The following is a 21,561-nucleotide window of genomic DNA, read 5'->3' as shown; positions in this document are numbered from 1 at the left end:
TGATTTGAAACAAGTTAATCACTAGACCAGCTCAGTGGGCTATGTTTTATTTCAGTAGCTCTTCCATAACTAATTTGTGGCTAGAAAATTCTATGATCAAAAATTACATGGTTGTCTTTTAGTTTTTCAGAATATGGTTTTGCATTTTTTGACATAGGCTAACATTAATAGAATTATTGTACTGTCTAATTATTTACAATCTTACATTAATAGTAGTCACTCTGATCTTTATATAAATATTAACAATATAAGAAAAAGAAGGTGCATAAAGGAAAGTTATGCTTGCTTATTTTATCCAGAGAAGAAAAATGAAAGTGCTACTGAAGAAAGATTGAAACCACAGTACAGGTTACAGTTAAACGATGAAATTAAAAAAGAATGTGTTTTTAGAGAAAATAAAGATGGGGAAAAAATAAAATAATAAAATAAACAGATGGTCTTAGTTAACAGGCTGGAAAGACTAATAATATGAAATCTTAATGGGTCAGGTAATATGTTAATAAAATAGAAGACAAAAACTAATTTAAAAAATTGAAGCTTAAGTTCAAGAGAACTCATTTCACAACAAATCAAATGGATAAGAAAAGAGGCTGAAGGAATGCAGGGCAGAAACACTGTGGAGATAGTGAAAGATAATGGCAATCAAAGGTTTGACCAGCTGAAATTTGGGCAAAAGATTATGATGACTTTATTAGTATATCTTCTGGCAAAAAAAAACTTTAATCATATAAAATATTGTAAATTTCATGAAAAAATCTTGTCTCCTGGAAGCAAGTGGTTTTCAACATTCCTACAACTTGTTACTAAACATCTACTTTCTTGTGTTAGGTTAATTATAAAAAGAAGGCATGTGACTATTACACTAATTACAGAAACATTGTATATTGAGAAACAGATAAGGAGAAGAAAGTTATTAATAATAGAAAATTGCATTTTGTTCAAGAAGTAGATAGGATGCAACATGAACAACCAGAACAATATTTTTCACCAATGGAGGAGAAGAGAAGCTATGTTAAAAGAAAAATGTTCAATACTCTAATGGCTTTAAGTTTTTAATAAAATATTAAAATTACAGAAAAACTTTTAGAATGAGAAGTACGGGCCTCATGTTGATTCTCAAAATGTGATTTAAATACATGCTATAAATTAAATGGGAACTTTTATAATAAACTCATAAGAGTAGAGGAGAGCTGAGATTCGTGAATTATATTAAAAAAAAAGAGTTTTACTTTAATGCTATATTAAACTATAATTTTTGTTCCATTTAATTTCATATACAACAAAAAAAAAAACAAAACAGAAAAACAGCAGATAACATTTGCCAGGAGAGGGATGCAGCCATGGCCTGAAATTTAAAAAAATGCTTTAGATGAAAGTTCTTGAAAACTACTAAGTTTTGTTCACTCAATGTTTTCATAGAATGAAAATTATAAAAAACTGCAGTAACCATCCGATGAATGGGGATTACAAAGATTCATTTTTGAATTGAGTAATGACCAAAATCATGACAAGCTGATCTTTTTCTCACTCAGTGATGAAAAATAAAATCATACTTTTTATTGTACATGCAGTATTTTTTTTAGTTATTAGATAAAAAATTACTCTGATTTCTTGAAATTTTTTAGTTCTTTAATTCTAATTTCTTGAATTTCTGATATGAATTTTCAATTCTTCGCGATCAACAAGTAGACCTGATAGTCATAATATGACTACTAAATGAGTACTAGATCCTTCATTTCTTACCTTTAGTTCTTTCATTATTCTGTAACACATATAACACAAAGTCAAAAAAGGTTCAAAATTTAATGAACCGAGAGATAGCTAAGGAGGAACTGAACCTCAGACTAAATACTGTCCTATTATAAAAAAAAAACTAGAGATTATTATTGTCAGAATTTTAGATCTGTGCTTTTACCTCCGATTCATAGTCTTATATATACTCAAATCTATTATGTAATATGTTTTTTTTATTATATTTTTTAACTTTTACTAATTTATTATATTAAAAAAATTACCAAATCTGATACATGAAATTCAAATGTTATGAACAGTAAACCTGACTAAGAAAAAATTGTTTTATGTTGTTAATCATTATTATTATATAACAATAAATGATTTCTGTAAAATATACAAATAATCTGACTGGCTGAAACTTTAAGATTTTAGTAATTTTCATAATTAAATTCAGTACAATTTAGTCAAAATCAAGTGAAATAAAATGAGGATATTATAAACCTCAATTCTGTAAGAAGCAAGAAAATAAATATTCAGTTGGTTTATTAATTTAACTTACATAATAATAATAATTTAAAAAAAAACTAAAATAAACAACTGAGGTATATTATTTCTTAACAATGTAAAGCTATTATTATTCAATATTTTTACAATTACAATTATTATTATCATTAATACATTAAATTATATCATAAATACTGGCACTAAGAAGTAAAATCTTGACTTCCTTTTTTATTTATGCTTGTTACAACTATTCACATCTGCAGGACTACAGCTTTCACATCAATAATATCAATAAAAAGGACAAATTTACTGGCAGCATTTTATAAAGGAGTATAAGGAGTGAATCTACTATCTTATCATTTTAAAACTTATTAGTAATTAACAAGAAATAACCAAATATATACAGATTCCAGTTTGGTTACAAATTAAGTTACAATAAAATATTACTTATTTATTAATCTTTAATGCTAACAAATTTTCATTTAAAGATAAATTTTCTATTTACTGAACCATTTCATTTATACTATAATACAGTTATAAATAAATTTTTATTAGCGTGACTTATCATTTATTTAAAACACTGACATTTGATTCAAGTTATCATTTAACATATCTATTTGTATTAGTGTACAGTAAGAGAATTACATTAAGTGGTCATTTATTTATAAATTAAAACTGAGTTTGGCTGTTCAAAAAAAATCTACTCGTTACAAAATAGTAAGATAATAAGATTTAGAAAATAATAAAATTTCACATAATATTTTTGTAAATGATAAACAAGTTTTTAATAAAAAAATATAAAAAAACCTTTTTTTATTAATAAGCTGTACAGTTTTTCTATAAACTACAATCACAAGCTGCATAACTTAAACTCTATTTAAAATTACAATATAGTAGTAATAAACACTGTCCCAGTCAAGCAAATGAAAATGTAAAGATGTATATGGAGCAGCTAATGTGACATGTACACAGAAAATTCTGCACGCAGCAGGTTAAGATAATTCATCTATTTACCTTTAAACTACAATAAAAATAAATTACTATTTAATTAATTAAGGGTGTGATATCATTCAGTCAAACTTTAATGCTAAATATTTTTTTATAGAATCTTATTAAACTATCATTTATACAAAAATTTCATTTCATACAGTTCTGTTATTTCTTTTTTTAATTGTTATATTATTATCATGATCACAGAGAAGTTAATATTTTAACAAGTAAAGTGAGAGGGCTAAAATAAATAATTAAATGACAAAAATTCCAGACTACTTTACTGCTTTTCAAAAACTCTGAGAAAATAAAATATAAAAATAATAAAAAATATTACAATTTTTCATCTCTTAACAAGGAGGTAAATATTAGAGGGTAGACAGAACAACAGAACCGGTAGACTATCCTATTCAATAGAAAAATTAATATAATGGTGAAAGAAACAGCGTATATAGTAGTTAGGCAAGCATGTTGTACAGGATTGCAATATGACTCGTAAAAAAATAACTAAAAAAAATGTAAGAGAATGAGATAATATTCAGAAAGAAGGATAAGGGATATATTAATGAAAGTATCACAGACGATCCATTAAAGAAGAATAAAATGATAAAAAAGGAGACACAAAAATGTAGGACGGTAGACATACCATGAAGGAGTTGATAGATTTATTTGAAGAAAGATCTATATGTAAAAGCCAATAGATTTTAAGAATTATAGATAAAGAGCAACCCCCACACAGATGTGGGAAAAACTAAAGGCTAAGAAGAAAATCATTTTAAAATTTTGTAAAGAGCTGGTTCTAGGTAATAGTATATTTTTTTCTAACGTCCTTTATTCAGAATATACGTTTTAAGAAAAATTCTCAATTAACAAAAATCTAAGCAATAATTAAAACAAATCTTTTGGTCTATAAATTAAATAAAAAAATGCAATTCTCATAATACATTAATTCACTTTTTGAACTAAAAATTCAAGTTAATTAAAAACTTTGCACGTTAACATAATATTTTCAACATTTATAAATAAACATCAAAAGCATTTACTCGCTAAACAATCCTCCAAAACTGTAATGTTTATTTTAAATGAATTTCTTGCCAAAAAATTAAATTAGGAATGTCTGTCTCAAAATAAGAAAATAAAACTCAGCATTTTAAGATAAATTATTAAAGTTAATATGGTTGATAAATCCTTAATTGCAAACACAAATTTTAGAAGATAAAGTACAAATCTGTTATCTGCTAACCAACAAAAATTAATAATAAATATTACATATTAATAATGAAAATATATTAAAAAATATACTATTTTTATTTTATTATGTAAATAAATTTACTTAGATATGTAACAGGGAATACATGAAAACAAGATGATTCAAAAACAAATATCTTATTAATGAAATAAAATAAATGCATCTCATTTTTAAGGGAGGAAAATTTTAATTCTTTTATGAGGGTTTCTGAAGCGAATGTATTTTACAAGTAAAAATAAAAAAATCAGTGGTTTCTTTTTAATAACATTTTAACATCCTTCTGTTAAAATATATATATAATAAACTGCTACTAATATAATTAATCTATAAATAAAAGTTCAACACATTCTTGTGACAAGAAAAAATTATCATTAAATAAAAATACAACTCTTATTTTAATGAAAATTAACAAAATAATGCAAGATTTAAAAAAAATAATTTATCGTATAAAATATACTCAAGAATTAAAAAATATATGAATTACAGAAATCAATATAAATTAACAGTATTAAATAAAAATGATGAAACAAAAGAAAAAGCAATACAGTAACCAATAATCTCCTTATACTCTTTTAATTAAGTCTATTTTACATATTTTTCAGTCCTTTCTTTAATAATACCGATGCAGCTAACAAATTTCATATGTAAACTGCAAAAGGTTCTTTAATTATAAAACAAAAAATACATTCATATAAAGCAATTAATTATCAATTAACAATTAGTCTAATCACTGATTACAAAAAAATTCACAATTTCGCTTAAATTAAATTAAAATAATAGTTTTTTAAATTTAATTTCAAATATTCATATTAATTATTAAACACTGTTCGTTTTAAAATAATTATTAAGTATAAACAATGCATAATACATAATAATACATAATAATTATATAAGGTACGTACATTACGGTACACTGAAAAAAAAAACAACAAAAAAACGAGTAAATAAACAAACACAATCAAATAAACAATCACTCTCTTATTTCATTTCACTTCGACATCAAAATCTAAAACTAGAAGCTTTGTTTCTTCGGTACCATTACGACTGCCAACAGCACACACAAGTTTTGTTTCATTTGCACGAATCCTCCAAACAACACCACCACTTCCACCGCTTTCCAGTGCTACCAAATTTCGAATGAAATCACCTATAAATGTAAATTCCAAGTAAAAAACATAAAAAATAGATAAATAATAAATCTTTTTACTTTTATAAAAGGACGGAGAGAGTTCGGAATGAGGAGGTGCTTTGTAGAGAGGGAGAAGAGAGGGTGATTATTGAAATAATAAAAAGAAAATGCAATTGGTTGGGACAATGGCTGAGATGTGACCGCCTGCTGGTGACTGCATTGGAAGGATTTGTAACAGGGAGGAAAGCAAGAGGTCGGAAACGAATGAAAATGGTAGACAATATAAAATGGGAATGAAATTACTATAAGATGAAACAGATGGCACAGAATCGAGCAGAATGGAGGGCGGCCATGTGAAAACCTGCCTTTGGGCAGAACACTTGTTATTATTATATTATAAAAGCATGGAGGATTTAACCTGATCTCATAGTTTCATAAAAACATAATGTAACTTCTAATAGCTGAGGTTAATACAAAATTTGTTCATAAAAAAAAGGTTGCTTTACCGCCAACAATGTCTACTTCCACGCAAATTTATTACTGGCTACTCTACACTCAAAACTATAATTTCTTTATGCATTCACAATTTCTTGTCAACAAACTTTTAATTTAATAATTTCACACCTGCTATTAAAAAATTTATAAACAAGCATTGAAAATAACTATGAAGACAGTCAATACAATTAAGTTTGGATATGAATATTACATACGCAACATATTTAATGTGGTTCACTGTGACCCCAGCAGTTACTGTGTTCAAATAATTACTTTGCATACAGTTACTTTATAGTCATAAAAAAGAATTAATACCGCTTTAAAATAAAAGGTAAAAATCACATGGTTTAATTTAAGTGTAAAAAAAATCTGAAAATAAGGATGAAAATTTAGGAACTGAAACTAAATTGTCCAGGAATTTGGCGACAGCCACATGAACATCGGAGATTAGATCTATAAGGGTGGATCTTATCATGTAGGACCTGGGTAAGATGTAAACTAAACAATAAATTAAATCCTTATAATCTAATGATGCAAAAAAAACTGAAACACATCAACAGAGATCCTGGAACAAAACATTATAGGAAGTAATGTAATGAAATAAGGCTAATAACCAAAATCAATAAGCTGTTTCCTGTAATTATGAAAGTTTAATTACATTTGTACAGTTGTTTCAAAGCATATTGTTAGCTATATATAAAACTGGGGCAAGAGATAATGGCCACCACCATCACAAAGATTACAATTGAAATGGACTTTTTTGACTACTTCTGTACCCTCCATGCTCAAAGTTTAGTTAAGTTTTTCTAGTCAAGTGATCAGGAAAATGATTGAAGTGTTAAGATATAATCACAAATAATAATGAACAGATTGGAAGCTGCTCATTATTCTTTATAAAATGGAAAAGAGTGATCAAGTAATAGTTTCTGTTCAAATAAACATACATGCAGACAACTTTTTAGAAGTAAATTTTTTTTAATTTTGCCAAACACTCACTTCTTATATTACGGACATTCCCTTGTTTATATAAGGACACTAAAAATCTGAGTGATTTTGTAAAAAAAAACAACCTCCCCAATCTGTGCAATAAAATGCCAACATGATGGACTGATTCTATAGTAAAATATTAAATTATGACTGAAAGGCAATAAAGTGGTTTACTTTATTTAAAATAAGGAGAATGAATCTTATAGCAAACCTTATGGTACAAAAAAAAAATTAAATAGAGTTGTACAGACACTAATATGATCAATACCATTCCTTCTTACATACCAAAAGAAATGCTAACAAAACAAATGATCACAAAATGTTGCACTGGTGGACAATACAATACAATTAAGCAATACAATTATTTATATGCTGAAGTTTGTGAAAGATTATTTTGCAACATTTTATTGTCACCCAAAATGCACTTGTATCATGATTTTGATTGTCAACTTTAGTATAAAACGTCACTAATAACTGCCCTTTAATTTAGGAAAATTTCTATTGTATTTATTCACTAATGTTATTTATAGTAAGTACATTCTTATAAATAAATGTCAGTTACTACAGAATGTATAAAGATTCATATTAGATTTCACAGATAAAAGTCCAAGCTTTCACCCATTGATTTATAGCTTTTTTGAGTAATCCTCAGATAGGATTATTTCCTGGAAAATACCACCTGACTGAGCTCTAACAAAGAAAAGGCTGCCATATCAGCTATTAGATGTTGCCAACATTAGTTTTCTTTTTTTATTACGATGCATTAGTTTTCAGTACCAGATTACTCTGTATCACAATTTTGTATACAGTGAACTGTGTTTACTTCTACTAATAAGTAGAATATTAGATTAAATACTTAACTATACTGGTTGTTAAATAATCAATGTAACATTCAACATTTAATTATATTAGATCTTCACAACAGTAATTATTCCTTAAGATGCTCAAAAACAAGACTTCCTGATGATAAATTCTAAATATGTTGTGATAATAAATGCAGAAAATGACTCCCTAGATATAAAGCATAAGTGAAAAAGTTTGCTATCTGTAACTTATCGATGAATTTTTCAATTTTTTATAATTTTCTAAAATAGAATTAAAAGTTTATATCCAGAAAGAGCATTCGTTTGTATTCAACAAAAATAATTTGTATAATGAAAAACCTTGTTAACTTATAAACTAGTTATATGGTACACATTACAGTACTACATGAGCAAAGAGGGATAAATTAATGTCTAAACCATTTAAATATTTACATTTTTCAACAAAAATTCTGTATTTTTATCATCATTAAGTTCGTCACTTAGGATATTTACATTTTTTTTTATTTTGTGATAATAGACATGGAAAAAACCAAAAATGTTAGTGGAAAAATCTTAGTTGAACTTTCTGGAAGTTTTGTTCATAAGATCTCATTTATTGCATAAGAATTTCATTTCTAAGAAAAACTATTAATTAATAGGAAACCATGATTTAATAAACATATTAAAATTTGCCAGTTAACATACTTGTAACTTCAAGGCAGAAAAAAATTACTACGCTCTTACCCGTTTTAACATCCCAAAGTTTAACAGTTCCATCATCTGATGAAGTTATAACAAACCTATTATTGAACTGGAGACATGTAACTGCAGACTGGTGTTTATTTGGACCTAAAACAATGAAACCATAAATAATCTAATTTTAATCAACATAGAAACAAATATGTAGCGCAAAATGAAAAAAAAAATACTAGACAAATAATATATTTTTTCTTTATTGTGCATTTACAGAATGAATACATTTAGGATAAAATAAAACAAATGTATGTACTGGTCTTTTAACAGAACCGGTCACTAAAAACAAAAGACACTTGTATATGTGACGAAAGTGTATAAATGTTTCCAATCTCTCAAAAAAATATAGAAATGAGAAAAATCTGGAGTTAAAGTTTGCTGTCCCAAGTACACTGCAGACTACCAAAAACTCTCCTAAAAGGCTTGTAATCCTTTTGTGGATAACGACTGTATCCCTTCACCATCCTTCATTTACAGTATCTATAAAAAATTCCTATGAAAACTACAATTCCATTCATCTTTGTCCATTTCCGAATCTCCTTACAACACAAAACTGAAAATATTAAGCATTAAATAAAAAATATTTTAAAATTTTATTACTTGATCTTCTATCTAATAAGAAATAAAGATTGTTAGCCAAATTGGCATCTCAACTGATGAAAGCGCTTTGATATTTTCCTAATTATTAGTTCCACTTGCTTATCATGTTTTGTTTTCTTCTGTCTAGGTCAATCGTGCATAAGCTGTTTCTTGATGACAGCTGCTTATAAAATTATCCTCTCTCATTTACATATCCACAAGATATGTTATATAATGTGTTAAACAAAATATGTTATTTCTAGATAATATAGTTAACTTCAAATGTTTATATGTAACGACAATATTGTCAGCTAAGAATTTAAATACCATGTGATTTCAATTTTTCATTCTCTTCAGGACTTCACTGTAATGAATAGTTAAAACAAGATTTCAACAAGAGTACAAATCTTGAAATTAAGAATGACTATTCTCTATTTCTTAGTTGACAAATTCTTCTATAAAATTGTATAAGTTATTTCATACCAACGTTTTTTTCATTGAATTTCAGAATCTACAAAATAGCTTTCACCAGAATGTTACAAATCCTCATATCCAAAAAAGTAATTTAGGAAAATACTGATATAACGTGCAGTGTAAGGCCCTAAAAAGTGGCATAGCTCATATTAAATTAAACATAAGGAAATTGAAATACGTAAAAATTAATTCACCATATAATATAATAAAAGAAACGTTAATTTGCAATAGAACATAAAAAAAGAAACATTTTTACAGCTTCCTGTAATAATTCTTTCTTAAATAAATTTATTTAACAAAATTACACTAAAACAATTATATTATTTAAAGAACTGAAATTTTAAAAAGCAGAATGAAAGCAGATAAATTGTACTCTTTAAAATCCATTTACAGTTAGTATAACACAAGTCTGTGATGGTAAAATTGTCTACAATCTATCTAGTGATTTCAATAGATTTTTTGCTGCAGAAATTGGGAAAAATATTAAAAAAATTACATCAAGTAAGGTTTTTTCACAATTTGTCATTTTTTGTTCAACCTATACATGTTAGCCTATTATAAAGGATCATTTTGTAAAATAACTGTTTAACTAAACAATTATAATTTTTTTTTATATGTGAAAATGCAAGTTTAAAAGAATGGATTTATGATAAAGAAGTTAAACGCTGTAATAAATCTTTTACATAACTGTACATAGCGCCAATTTTGTGTTACTACACATCTGATCATTTTCTGGTTACTGCATGCCAACCTCCCCACCACCAACTGCTATTCTAGACAAAAAATTAAGTTCAGTACCTTTTTTACAACTGTGGTATGCATTTGTGCTATTAGTTTCTTACAACCTCATTCATTTAACTTATATTCGTTAACTATACTTATTTTACAAGTATAACTTATACTTTAACAAGCTTTCATTAAATTAAATTCCAATGACATCAAGAGGCTGTGTCAATGCATCTGACTCATCTTACTATATTTTGGGAAACTTTGCAGTCAAAAAACAACAAAGAAACATTATAGAATTTGTAAAAAAAAAGTATATTTTTCATATATTAGTGTGATTTAGTAAACCAAGAGAAATCTTGGTCTTCTCTAAAGGTTTGTTCACAGTATGTTGAAGTTAGTCAATGGTCGCAAAGAAAAAACCAGACTTTCTGGAAAACAGGCTTTGGAGTATCTATGATTTGGAGAGAACCAACCAATCACAGCGATGATTGTTATTTTTGTTCATGTATTATAATAAAGGAATTCAATTTAAAAAAACAGAAAGGGCATATTTATTTACCTTGAAACATCCTGAAATACCTGTTCCTTCACTACTAGGTAACTTAGATGTTATATGTGATGAAGAAATGGTTTCACAGGCCTGTGCTAATGATGAAAATGATTATGATCCTGAAATGATGAATCAAAACTATTCAAGCAATCCAAATTAAATGATTTGGTGAGGGAATTAAAACCTTTCTAAGGACTCCGCTGTACTTTTAGACTCAAGGTTGAAGGAAGAAAGTTTGTTACTTCCTGGCATTACTTTTTATAGGTTTAGTTACAAAGAAAAAGACTTTGCTCAATATTTTGCTAAAGAGGTTGCATTAGTTTATTATGATGTACCTGGACTCATAGAATAATTCTACACTGACTGTATGGTTTCTGAATGGAGAATGTTCATTAATTTGTCGAAAGGAGTCTTAAAGCAGTTCTTCTGCACAATGGAAGTACACTTCTTTACCAGTGAAGCATTCTGTTCATTTGAAAGAGTGCTATGAAAATTTTGAGTTATTTTAGATTACACTTTGGTATAAGGATCAAGGTTGGAAAATTTATGGTGATTTAAAGGTACTTTCTTTATTACTTGGATAATGCAATTATATCAAATATCCATGTTTTTTGTGCGAGTGAGATAGTAGTGATAGAAAGGAGCACTATAATAAAAAAGAAAGGCCACCAATCAAATCTTATAAGTTGATATGAAAAACATTGAAAGAGAAAGTTTAATAGAGTCAAGAAAAGTTTTCTATCTCTGTTAGGCATTAAACTAGGGTTAATGAAGCAATTTGTGAAGGCATTAAAAAAATATGGAGAGTGTTTCAAGTATCTTTGCAGTCAGTTTCCAGATTTATCAGAAACAAAGGTAAAGGAGGGTGTTTTTGTTGGGCTGGATATAAGGAAGAATAAGAAAGATGAAATATTTCAATCTAAAATGGATGAAGCAAAAAAACAAGCTTAGAAAGCATTCAAAGATACAGTTAAAAAGTTTCTTGGCAACAAAAAAGATGAAGATTATAATAATGTTGTACCAAAAGTGTTAGAAAAATTAAAAAATTTCAGCTGTAAAGTGAATCTAAAGGTGGATTTTCTAGGCTCACACCAAGACTACTTCCTGAAAATCTTGGTGCAATAAGTGAGGACAGGGGAAAAGATACCATCAAGGCATGAAAGAGATGGGAGGAGATACCAAGAAATATGGAACGTGAACGTAACTGACTATTGTTGGATGTTAAAAAGAGACAACCTACTGTGAGACCACAAAAGAAAAAGCACCAAAAGGCATTGAAACAAAAAGAAAAATATTTTATAAGGACGTAAATAGTATTTTACTGTGGATTTTCATTATTTTTAATGAGATTTTAAAATAAAGAAGTAAGACTGGATCATGATGAAATGCTTTATTGCCATGTGTGCTCATTAGTTGTCAAGAGGTAATTAATTAATTGTATGAAGTGCATGTCGTATTGGTTAAGGAAATCAGTTCATAATAATACTGATAATATATACTGTGTATGTACATTATTATGGGAAAATGCACACAAATACATTCTTTAAAGAAAATGTGAATGGTTCTGTTCTAATCCATCTACAACACAGGAAATTTTTCAAGCTTCAACTAAATTTAATCATCTATTCTACAGTCAGCTCAACAGACATTATATATTTTTCCTCAATCTTCGTTCCTATGAAACCATATTTTACGGGAAGAAATCATTAAACTAAATATCTTATTAATCATTAAGGTAAATTAAAGTTTCTTTTTTTATTGTAAAAGTATACATTTGTATTATAATAAATTAAATGTCTTCTTTTCAATTATTTATCAATAATTGTGGTAACACACAAGCTCTTTCTAAAGAAATAATTCACTAATACATTGAACTCAATATGTTAATATGCAAAATAGAATTTTAAGTACAAAATAATTTTACTTTTTATTAAAATATTAATAATGCTCCTGACACTATTACAATTCATAAATTAGAATTTCTAAAATCAGTTACTGGAAAGATATTTCTAAAAATAAACTTACCGGAAAGAGTTTGTAGACATTGACCGGTTAGGATGTCCCATACTTTAACAGTTGAATCTGCATTACCAGACACCAATATATTATTTCTAAGTTCCATGCCTGATGTAAGGGACTGATGACCCATTAAAGTATGACGACAAGCACCAGTCTCTACTTCCCAAACTCTGATACTCGTATCTAATGAACCGCTAACTACATGCACACCATCAAACTAAAATAAAGGAGAGACAAAGTAATTTCATAATAATTTATAACAATATATTGTAAAATTATGGAATATAACATTCTTAATATAAAAATTTATTTACTCTACTATATTAATCCTCCAATAATAAGGACTGATATAAAACTGGTACCAGATATAGTATCTTTTACTTTTTTTAGTATACTATTGGCCATATACGATATGTACTGAGAATTAGTCATAGACAAGTATTTTCATAAAGTTCAACAACAATGATGTAATATTAAAAAAAATATTTTGTTAAGTATCAAAATGAATAAAAAAGAAAAAAATAACAGTAATAAATATAATAATTTTTAAATTATAACAAAATACAGAACACTGGTAAACTGAACACGCAATAATTTTTTTTTTGGAGTGACACATGTTGTTACACAATATAAGGTTTGTTTGAAAAAAAAAAAGGGCTGAACTTTTTAAATTGCATGTTAATGTCTGCAGATTGCATGTTCTGACCACTGTGTGTACTTAGCGGCATATCTTGAAACATATTGCCTTTTATTGGGTTCCAATCTATGCGTTAGTTGTTGAGTAACTACTGAGTGAGTGACGTCGTGTATAAGCTGCTCATTGGATTAGCGAAAAAGTAAAAATTAAGGAGTTACAGGAACATTGCGTTTGTGTGAAATTTTGGGTAAAACTTTTAAGATGTTCTTGAAAAAGATGTCATTCACATTTGTGTTCCTGATAGATTTTAACCTGATTCTGCTTGTGGTCATCTGTCAACGAACGCAGCCTGAATTTTGCACTGACATGATGCACGGCAAGTTTTTCAGTTAGGATTTGATGGCAAGATCCTACACTATGCCGACTTCTTCAGCAACTTCATGGACAATGAAGTTAGAACAGTTAAACAATGATTTTGATGAATTACAGTGTTCACAATCTGAACATGTTGGCCATCTGTTGATTTAGAAGGTCATCTAGCCCTCGGGATCTTCGACAACTGAATTTCTGTCCTCCTTAAAACAACCATAACACTGTGTTTGGCTCATGCAGTCATCCTGTATGTTTGGTTACGCATTTGGAATGTTTCCATGAAACTTTTCCCCAGTTTTATGAAAGATTTCATACAGACACATTGTTCCTTCATTTTTGCTTTTTCATTAATCCAACAAGCAGCTTATGCATGACCTCATCAACTGGTAGTTACAGGACAACTAATATATGGATTGGAACTCAGTAAAAGGTGATATGTTACCAAGCTATGTTGCTAGGTGTACATGCCAGAGCATGCCATCTGCAGAAAGCGCACAATTAAAAAATTTGAGTCTTTTTTTTAACAACCCTTGGATTTTGTTTCACGTATAATTATGTAATGTAAATGTTATGAACCAGGATTTAGGTGTTATGCTAAAAAATTAATTTTAATTCAAATGGCATAAACCAAGTTAAGTTCATTTTCTGCATAGAAGAAAACTATTAACTATTTTAACTATTTGTTAACGTACATAATTTTAATGTATAAACAAAAACTAATATTAAGTTCATAACAAGGGTACATATAATATAGAGTATTTCCTAATATATAAGAAATACTTACGACTAAATATACTCATTTTATTTGTAAAATATGAAGGTACTTTTTTTTAAATACCTGTAATGAATAAACCCTGTTTGTATGTCCTTGAAGGGTATGTAAACATTCTTCCCTCTCAGGATTCCATACTTTAACCATATAGTCATAAGCACCACTAACAACAAGTCTACCATCATACTGGACACAACGCACTGCTGCTAGATGACCAACTAGAACGTGCAAACATTCCCCACTCTCTATATGCCATACCCTTAATGTTGCATCTCTTGAACCGCTAACAACCCTATAAATTGTAACATTTTTTTTAATAAAGTCCAATTGGTTCAGCAAAAATCATCAATTAAATAATTAACTACATAAATGATAATCTGGAAAATTTATTTCTATAAATATTAAAAATGTTAAAAAATAAAAATAAAATAGCTTTTTTAATGAATTTTAAGTAGAAATATATATACTGATATATTTTAGAAGTCGTTAGTAACTAAAATATACCAACAATATCAAGAAAATTGTGGCCAGCACTGTTTACATTTGGCAATTTATGCAAATTTGTTTAATATATCTGATTTCAGATGATGGCAGTTATTCTGTTGCCTCAAGCTGTGCTTTATTAGCAAACAAGAAGCCTGCCAGATGTCGGGGAAACTTGCAGTCCACTTATATGCCTGCACACGTGTTCCTTCCCACCAAGCCAGCTGACTGCGCAACACACTCACCATAGTGGCCCCATCACTCGCAGGTGGCTTTATAAGGAGTGTACAGCAAAGCATGAGCCATTCAATAGCAGACTACCGACAGGAGCAGACCAAGAAGAAGAAGGAAGTCTCCTGGCTGGGCCAGTATGGAATCTTGAAGCGGATTCTGACATCTCGCCAGAGCAGCAAGCCTGGCCAGCTAGGCATGAATCCTGCTAGTGCTAGGTGATGTAGCAGTGAAGACAGAACTGCTTGGGGAGAACTGCCTTGGCCAAACAAACTAACCAATTAATTCGTAACTTGGCACTGAATTCAAAAAATCAATTTCAAAGAATAATTAAAAAAATTTTAGTTTATCTTCTTTAACATTTTGTATTATTTTTTTAGTTTATTTTATTTATATTTTTACTTAAAATTTGTATATGACTACAGTAATGCTGTATAATAAAATACACACTCAATGCTGATCTGTGGGACAGAGTAGTAGGATATCTTTCATCAAGGGTTCAAATCCCGGCTAAGTTTGGAATTTTTCATGCTACAAAACATCCACATCATATTCCTATGCACAAGCTTCAAGCTTAGCAGTGAATTAATCAAAAAAAAAAAAAGGTCTAAAACTTGCAACTTGAATAAAATAGAGGAAGAAATTCATACTGTCATAAGAACTGTTAAAGGGCATATGTCAATGATTTTTTACTCTTAGTTTCTGAACAATTTTCTTAAATTTTTAAGTAATTAAATTGTAATTTTATTCATTTATATAACATTATATGTTCACAGTTATAAGTAATTTATATCAGTGACTTGTAAAAATTGTAAAATATAGTTCTCAATTTATATTAAAATTTACAGAATCCAAAAAAAAATAATCATGAAGTAAGGCCTATATTAATAAATAGTTGGAGAAAACCTTATTCAAAATGCACTGTGAAATTTGGCAATGCATGAATTTGAAAACCACATAGTAAAATGTAAGAAAAGAGGCTTAATGACTCATTATCAATTATGAAATATTATTCATTAGTACAAACTGAAATTGGCAAGCATAATCCTCAATGTTGGTTCCCATTTAACAATATTTATGAATTAAAAAGTTTATATAAAAATATTTTACAAAGTTTATTTTTTGTAATAAAAAAAATTAATTTATTTCATATTATAACTTTGATAAATTATCTTCTATTGATAAAAATCAATTTAGGCTAAGCTTTAGTTTTCAACCGTGATTTTCTAAACAATATTTATATTTGTAAAACTTTTGACTAATATTCTGGGATTTATGAATATTTTAAAACAAAAACCTACTCATCTTTTTATTCTCTATTTCTGTTTTCATTTTACACTTTTAGATTAATTGGCCTGGAATCAAACTTCAGGACTGGTTAAAAGTCTATTCCAAATTATCATCGCCAAACAAAAGTTTTACAAAATCTTATATTGCTTTTTTTTTTTAGATAAAGTCAGAAATAAGTTTTCCATCTTAACTTAATTTTTAATAATATATTTTTACACAAATATTTACATGTCTTGAAAAAATAAATAGCTGCATTATTCTTGCTAAGAAGTTCCTAGTTCTAGCTTTCTAAAAGATTGAGCTGCATGCCAAAAGGCATTGTCATCAAACCATTGAACTGAAACTAGCTGACATCTGATGCCTTTTCTTTTAAATAGATTTCTTCAGTTTCTTAATAAAGATCTGATACACAGTATCGTAGCACTGTAAGGACTGAAAGCTTCCAGTATACTATAAATGCCCCAAAACACCATCACCATGATTTTCCCAGTGCTTTTTGATGTCTTAAATCATTTGACAGTAAGTGTTGTGGACGCTTCCAAAACATGAATTGGGATTTTGTCTCATTAATGATGGAATACCCACGCTTCATCCCTCCCAGTAATTATTTCTACAAGGAGTTTTTATTTTATAGCAAAACATGAGTAAGGGATGTACCCAAATAGATTTTCTGGTGCTCCTCTGTTAGCTGCTGAGGATCCACCTTCTGCATACTTTTTAATATCCTAAATGATCATGAACAAGATCTCAGATTGTACCTTGTGGAAGATAACCTTGCAGTGATTACTAGGCTGTCCTTTGATTATCAATTCAAGATTTACTGATGAGGAAGGATGTCCCACTTCTTTATTTTCCTTCATATTTATTCAATCGTTAAGAAATGCACAACACCAATGTTATAACTATTGCACATTCATCATATTAAAGGGTATCAGTTTCACAATGAATTTCACTGGTAGGTTACAAAATATTCCTTTTACTTACAAAACTTTAACGAACAGCAGATCACAGTTTTTCTAATATGCAGACAGATCTAACAGACATCATTATTGAACTATGCATTATGTATAATAGAAGATTAGTTAATTATTTTATCAAGCAATACACACGTAAAGTAAGCATCATCCATAAACCGACTACATACTGTAGTACGAGGGTTATTCAATAATTAAACAGACAAACATTCCGCTTGAAAAAAGTACTTTTGAAGAACAGCGTTCTGCGATTTTATTTTACTTTCAAAAAGTGTACAACCTTCAGAAATATTCTCTTGGATGAACAAACAATATGGCAGTAGTTACACGAATCGTGCGATTTTTTATGCATGGGTGCAAAAGTTTAAAAGTGGCCACAAAAACATGACCGACAAGCACTGCTCCAGGCTTCCAGTAACAGGGTCGATCTCGGTGTTGCATTATTGTATTGATTCACTTATCCAAGACTGATGACTTGCAGTTGAACAAATTGCTGAAAAATGTTGTATAAGTGTTGGCATAACCCATTCCATCATTAAAAAAACAAACTGAACTACCATAAGATTTGTGCAAGATGGGTTCCCAGAGAGCTTACATTCATCACAAAGCCGAGAGATTTCGCATTTGCATCAAACTCAAAAATTATTTCAATAATGAAGGTGACTCATTTTTGGACAGGATTTTAACCTGTGAGGAAACTTGGATACATCATTTTGAGCTGGAGTCCAAACATCAAAACGTGCAGTGGAAACACTTGAAACACTGGTCCATAAGAAATTCAAAACGCAACCATCGGCTGGCAAGATCATGTTAATCATTTTTTGAAATGCCCATGGTCTGATTTTCTGTGATTATCTGGAGAAGCAAAGTACTATCAACAGCCTACACTACTCAGCCATGATTGAGAACAAAGTCAAGCCTGTGTTGAAGAGGAAATGCATGCTTCTTCTTCAAGATAACACTTGACTTCATGCAGCACAAATGATGCTGGAAACTACTGGCAAAGTAAGTTGGGAGCTCCTACCTCATCCTCCTTACAGTCCTGACCTTGCCCTTTCTGATTTTTATCTGTCTGGTTCGATGAAAAAAGCTTTGCATGAAATCAAGTTCAACGATAATGAAGAGGTAGAGAGAAAAAAGTACAAAACTGGCTTTGAGATCAAAGTAAAGAATTCTTCACTGAGGAGATAAGAAGAAGGCTCATAAAAAGGTGGAACGAATGCAGAGAAGTAGGTGGGAATTACATGAAAAAGTAGGCAAAAAATATTATATTTATTTAATAAACGATTTTTGCTGTACAGCTATTTGTCTGTTTAATTACTGAATGACCCTCGTACTAATAGCAGTTGAATAGAAACTTATTTTCTAACTTCCTTTTGTACAATCAAGGCTAATCGTAAGAAAAATGAACTATTGCTTAACATGATTTTCTGAATAAACTACGATTCAATGTATCACATGCTAAAATGATAAATCAAAACAGTTTTAAAAAAAAATAGAAGTACACTTATTGGATAACTTAACATAAAGTAAAATTCAAGACATATGTACATCAATAAATTAAAAAAATAAAAATAAATACATAACATACTTCTTTCCATGTAAATGCATACAACGCACAGTTGATGTATGACCATATAACGTGTGCAAACAATGGCCGGATTCAGCATTCCAAACTTTTAATGTACGATCTGTACTACCAGAAATAATAACACTACCAGCCATTTGAGATGACCACACACCACCTGTGTGCCCGACTAATGTCCGTAAACACTGAAAAAAATCAAACAATAAATAGTAAGGCTTACTTTCATTCATGAAAGAAATATTTCAGGTTATATTTTGATATATAAGCCATGTGGTGAATTAATCATCAACAAAATTGTAAAGTTAAATCACTAAAAATAAGAATGTCTTATCAACTGCAATAAAAATATATCTGAGATTTAAAGTAATATCTTAAAATATTCAAAGCAAAACTTTTTAATGTTATCCTAAACTCTTCCTACAGACAGGTGACATTACGAAAGATGTACACCTAGAGCAAAAAATACTAAGTGATCGAGTTAGTAAATAAAGATTCTTTTAATACTTTACCATTCATAATGTAAACATACTGCCATAGATAGTTTAGAAAAACCAGTATCATCTTTCTTTTTGCAATTTCTAAATCTGACCTTCAATTCATAAAATATTCTACCCTAAAAGGAAAATGCTATTAGAAAATCTGGAGTACTTCATCAAACAACCTCATCTATAAGCCAAAACGCTCATGTGCACATTTTGTATATTATAATAGCTAAAAAAAGTACTGTACTGAAAAAAAATATATACATATATAGATGAAAATTTGCATACATATTTAAAATTTTTTTTTGCACTAAAAAAGTGAAACAAATTTGTTTACCCAATTTAATATATATATATATATATATATATATTTAGTTCAAATAATATATTCTTTGTGAAAAGTATCACTTAAGAAAAACACCATAATATGCTTGACTGACTGAGTGATTACACTAGACATATAATTTATTCATTCCCAAACTTATAAATTAATTTATTGCTCTATATTAACAATTGTAGTCTTTCTTATGGCTGTGATGTATACAATGCATCTAAGATACATGCAGCACTAGTCGATTTTCTTTCTCCCAGAGTAATTAATGGCATTCATTAGACAGCAAGTGCTGTTCATTACATAGCAACAAAATAAATGTATTATTTGTAGGGATCTAAATGGCAAATACATTCAAGTGGACCTAACCTGTAAGTGTGCAACAGTAAGTTCAGTTCAGCAACAGGCAACAAAAAACCAGATACCACTATGTTTCTTACAATCCCTAGTGACCCTGGCATGCAGCACTTAGTATTCTTGAGAATAACAATATGATGCTAACAGGAGTGACTGGCACATATATGGGATAACCTATAATCATTATACTTGTGACTCCTGATAGAAACACAGAAATTCCTCAGAAATATTGGAGAAATAAAAGATAACATAAGAAACAATAAAAAAAAATAAAAATAAATTAATTAGATACCTTCCCAGTGGTCGCAGACCAGACTTTAAGTGTATTATCGTCAGATCCAGAGACAATACGATTCCCTGAGAATTGAAGGCATGTTATAACGTGGTCATCATGCCCTTTGAGCACTTTTGGTGGTCGGATTGGCCTAACTCTCCAGTTCATCTCTATTGCATGATGCCTCATAAAAGCTGCCTGAAAAAAGAAAAATAACAAAATAAATAAAACGTGTAACAAAAAAGCATGAAGAAAAACTTATAAAACAAATTTAAGAGTAGAACCTGTTCAAAAAAACCCTAATTAACCAGAAAAAGATTAAATCATTTAGATTCAGTTTTCACTTTGAATAAATTTGAGAAAATCAATAGTTTATTATTTAACAGTAAACAAAATTAAACGGATCAATAAAAATATAAATATTATTGATGAGACACAACTCCTGATGATTCACTCAGCTCCTTCTACACTACATAAGCCAGCTCTACCCTAGAATCAGGCAGTATCATTCCATCGCTTGAAGACTCACATTGTCTTGTTATATTCATCTTTGATATATTTGTGAATTACATAAACAAAAACTATAATAAATACAATTTTTATTCATAATTAACTCAAGGCCTTTTATTTAAATAATCAACTAGATGAATAATTCAACCTAACCGAGGTACTTCACCAAGTTGACAGTTATTCAACAATTACCGTGATCTCTTTTCCTCATATTCTTGAAACTGAACAAAGTTTTTTTTAAAGGTCAAATGAAATAAATTATAAT

At 28.8% G+C, this 21,561-nt stretch overlaps 1 protein-coding gene across 1 annotated transcript in view; it reads right to left on the bottom strand.

The window, feature by feature from the left end:
• Positions 1–5,277: 5,277 nt before the first annotated feature.
• The window catches only part of ago (F-box and WD-40 domain protein 7), a 46,461-nt gene continuing 30,177 nt past the window's right edge, over positions 5,278–21,561 (bottom strand). Inside the window, exons 8-13 of the mRNA XM_075372839.1 lie at positions 20,805–20,984; positions 19,346–19,527; positions 14,843–15,068; positions 13,002–13,212; positions 8,636–8,740; positions 5,278–5,624 (exon numbers count right to left, since the gene is read on the bottom strand). Of these exons, the coding sequence (XP_075228954.1) occupies positions 5,461–5,624; positions 8,636–8,740; positions 13,002–13,212; positions 14,843–15,068; positions 19,346–19,527; positions 20,805–20,984 (1,068 nt within the window). The 3' untranslated portion in view covers positions 5,278–5,460. The remainder of the gene's footprint in view (positions 5,625–8,635; positions 8,741–13,001; positions 13,213–14,842; positions 15,069–19,345; positions 19,528–20,804; positions 20,985–21,561) is intronic.

Source organism: Lycorma delicatula, chromosome 8, assembly GCF_047948215.1.
Source record: "Lycorma delicatula isolate Av1 chromosome 8, ASM4794821v1, whole genome shotgun sequence".
Classification (NCBI taxonomy): domain Eukaryota; kingdom Metazoa; phylum Arthropoda; class Insecta; order Hemiptera; family Fulgoridae; genus Lycorma; species Lycorma delicatula.
This window is presented reverse-complemented; position numbering and strand designations above follow the sequence as displayed.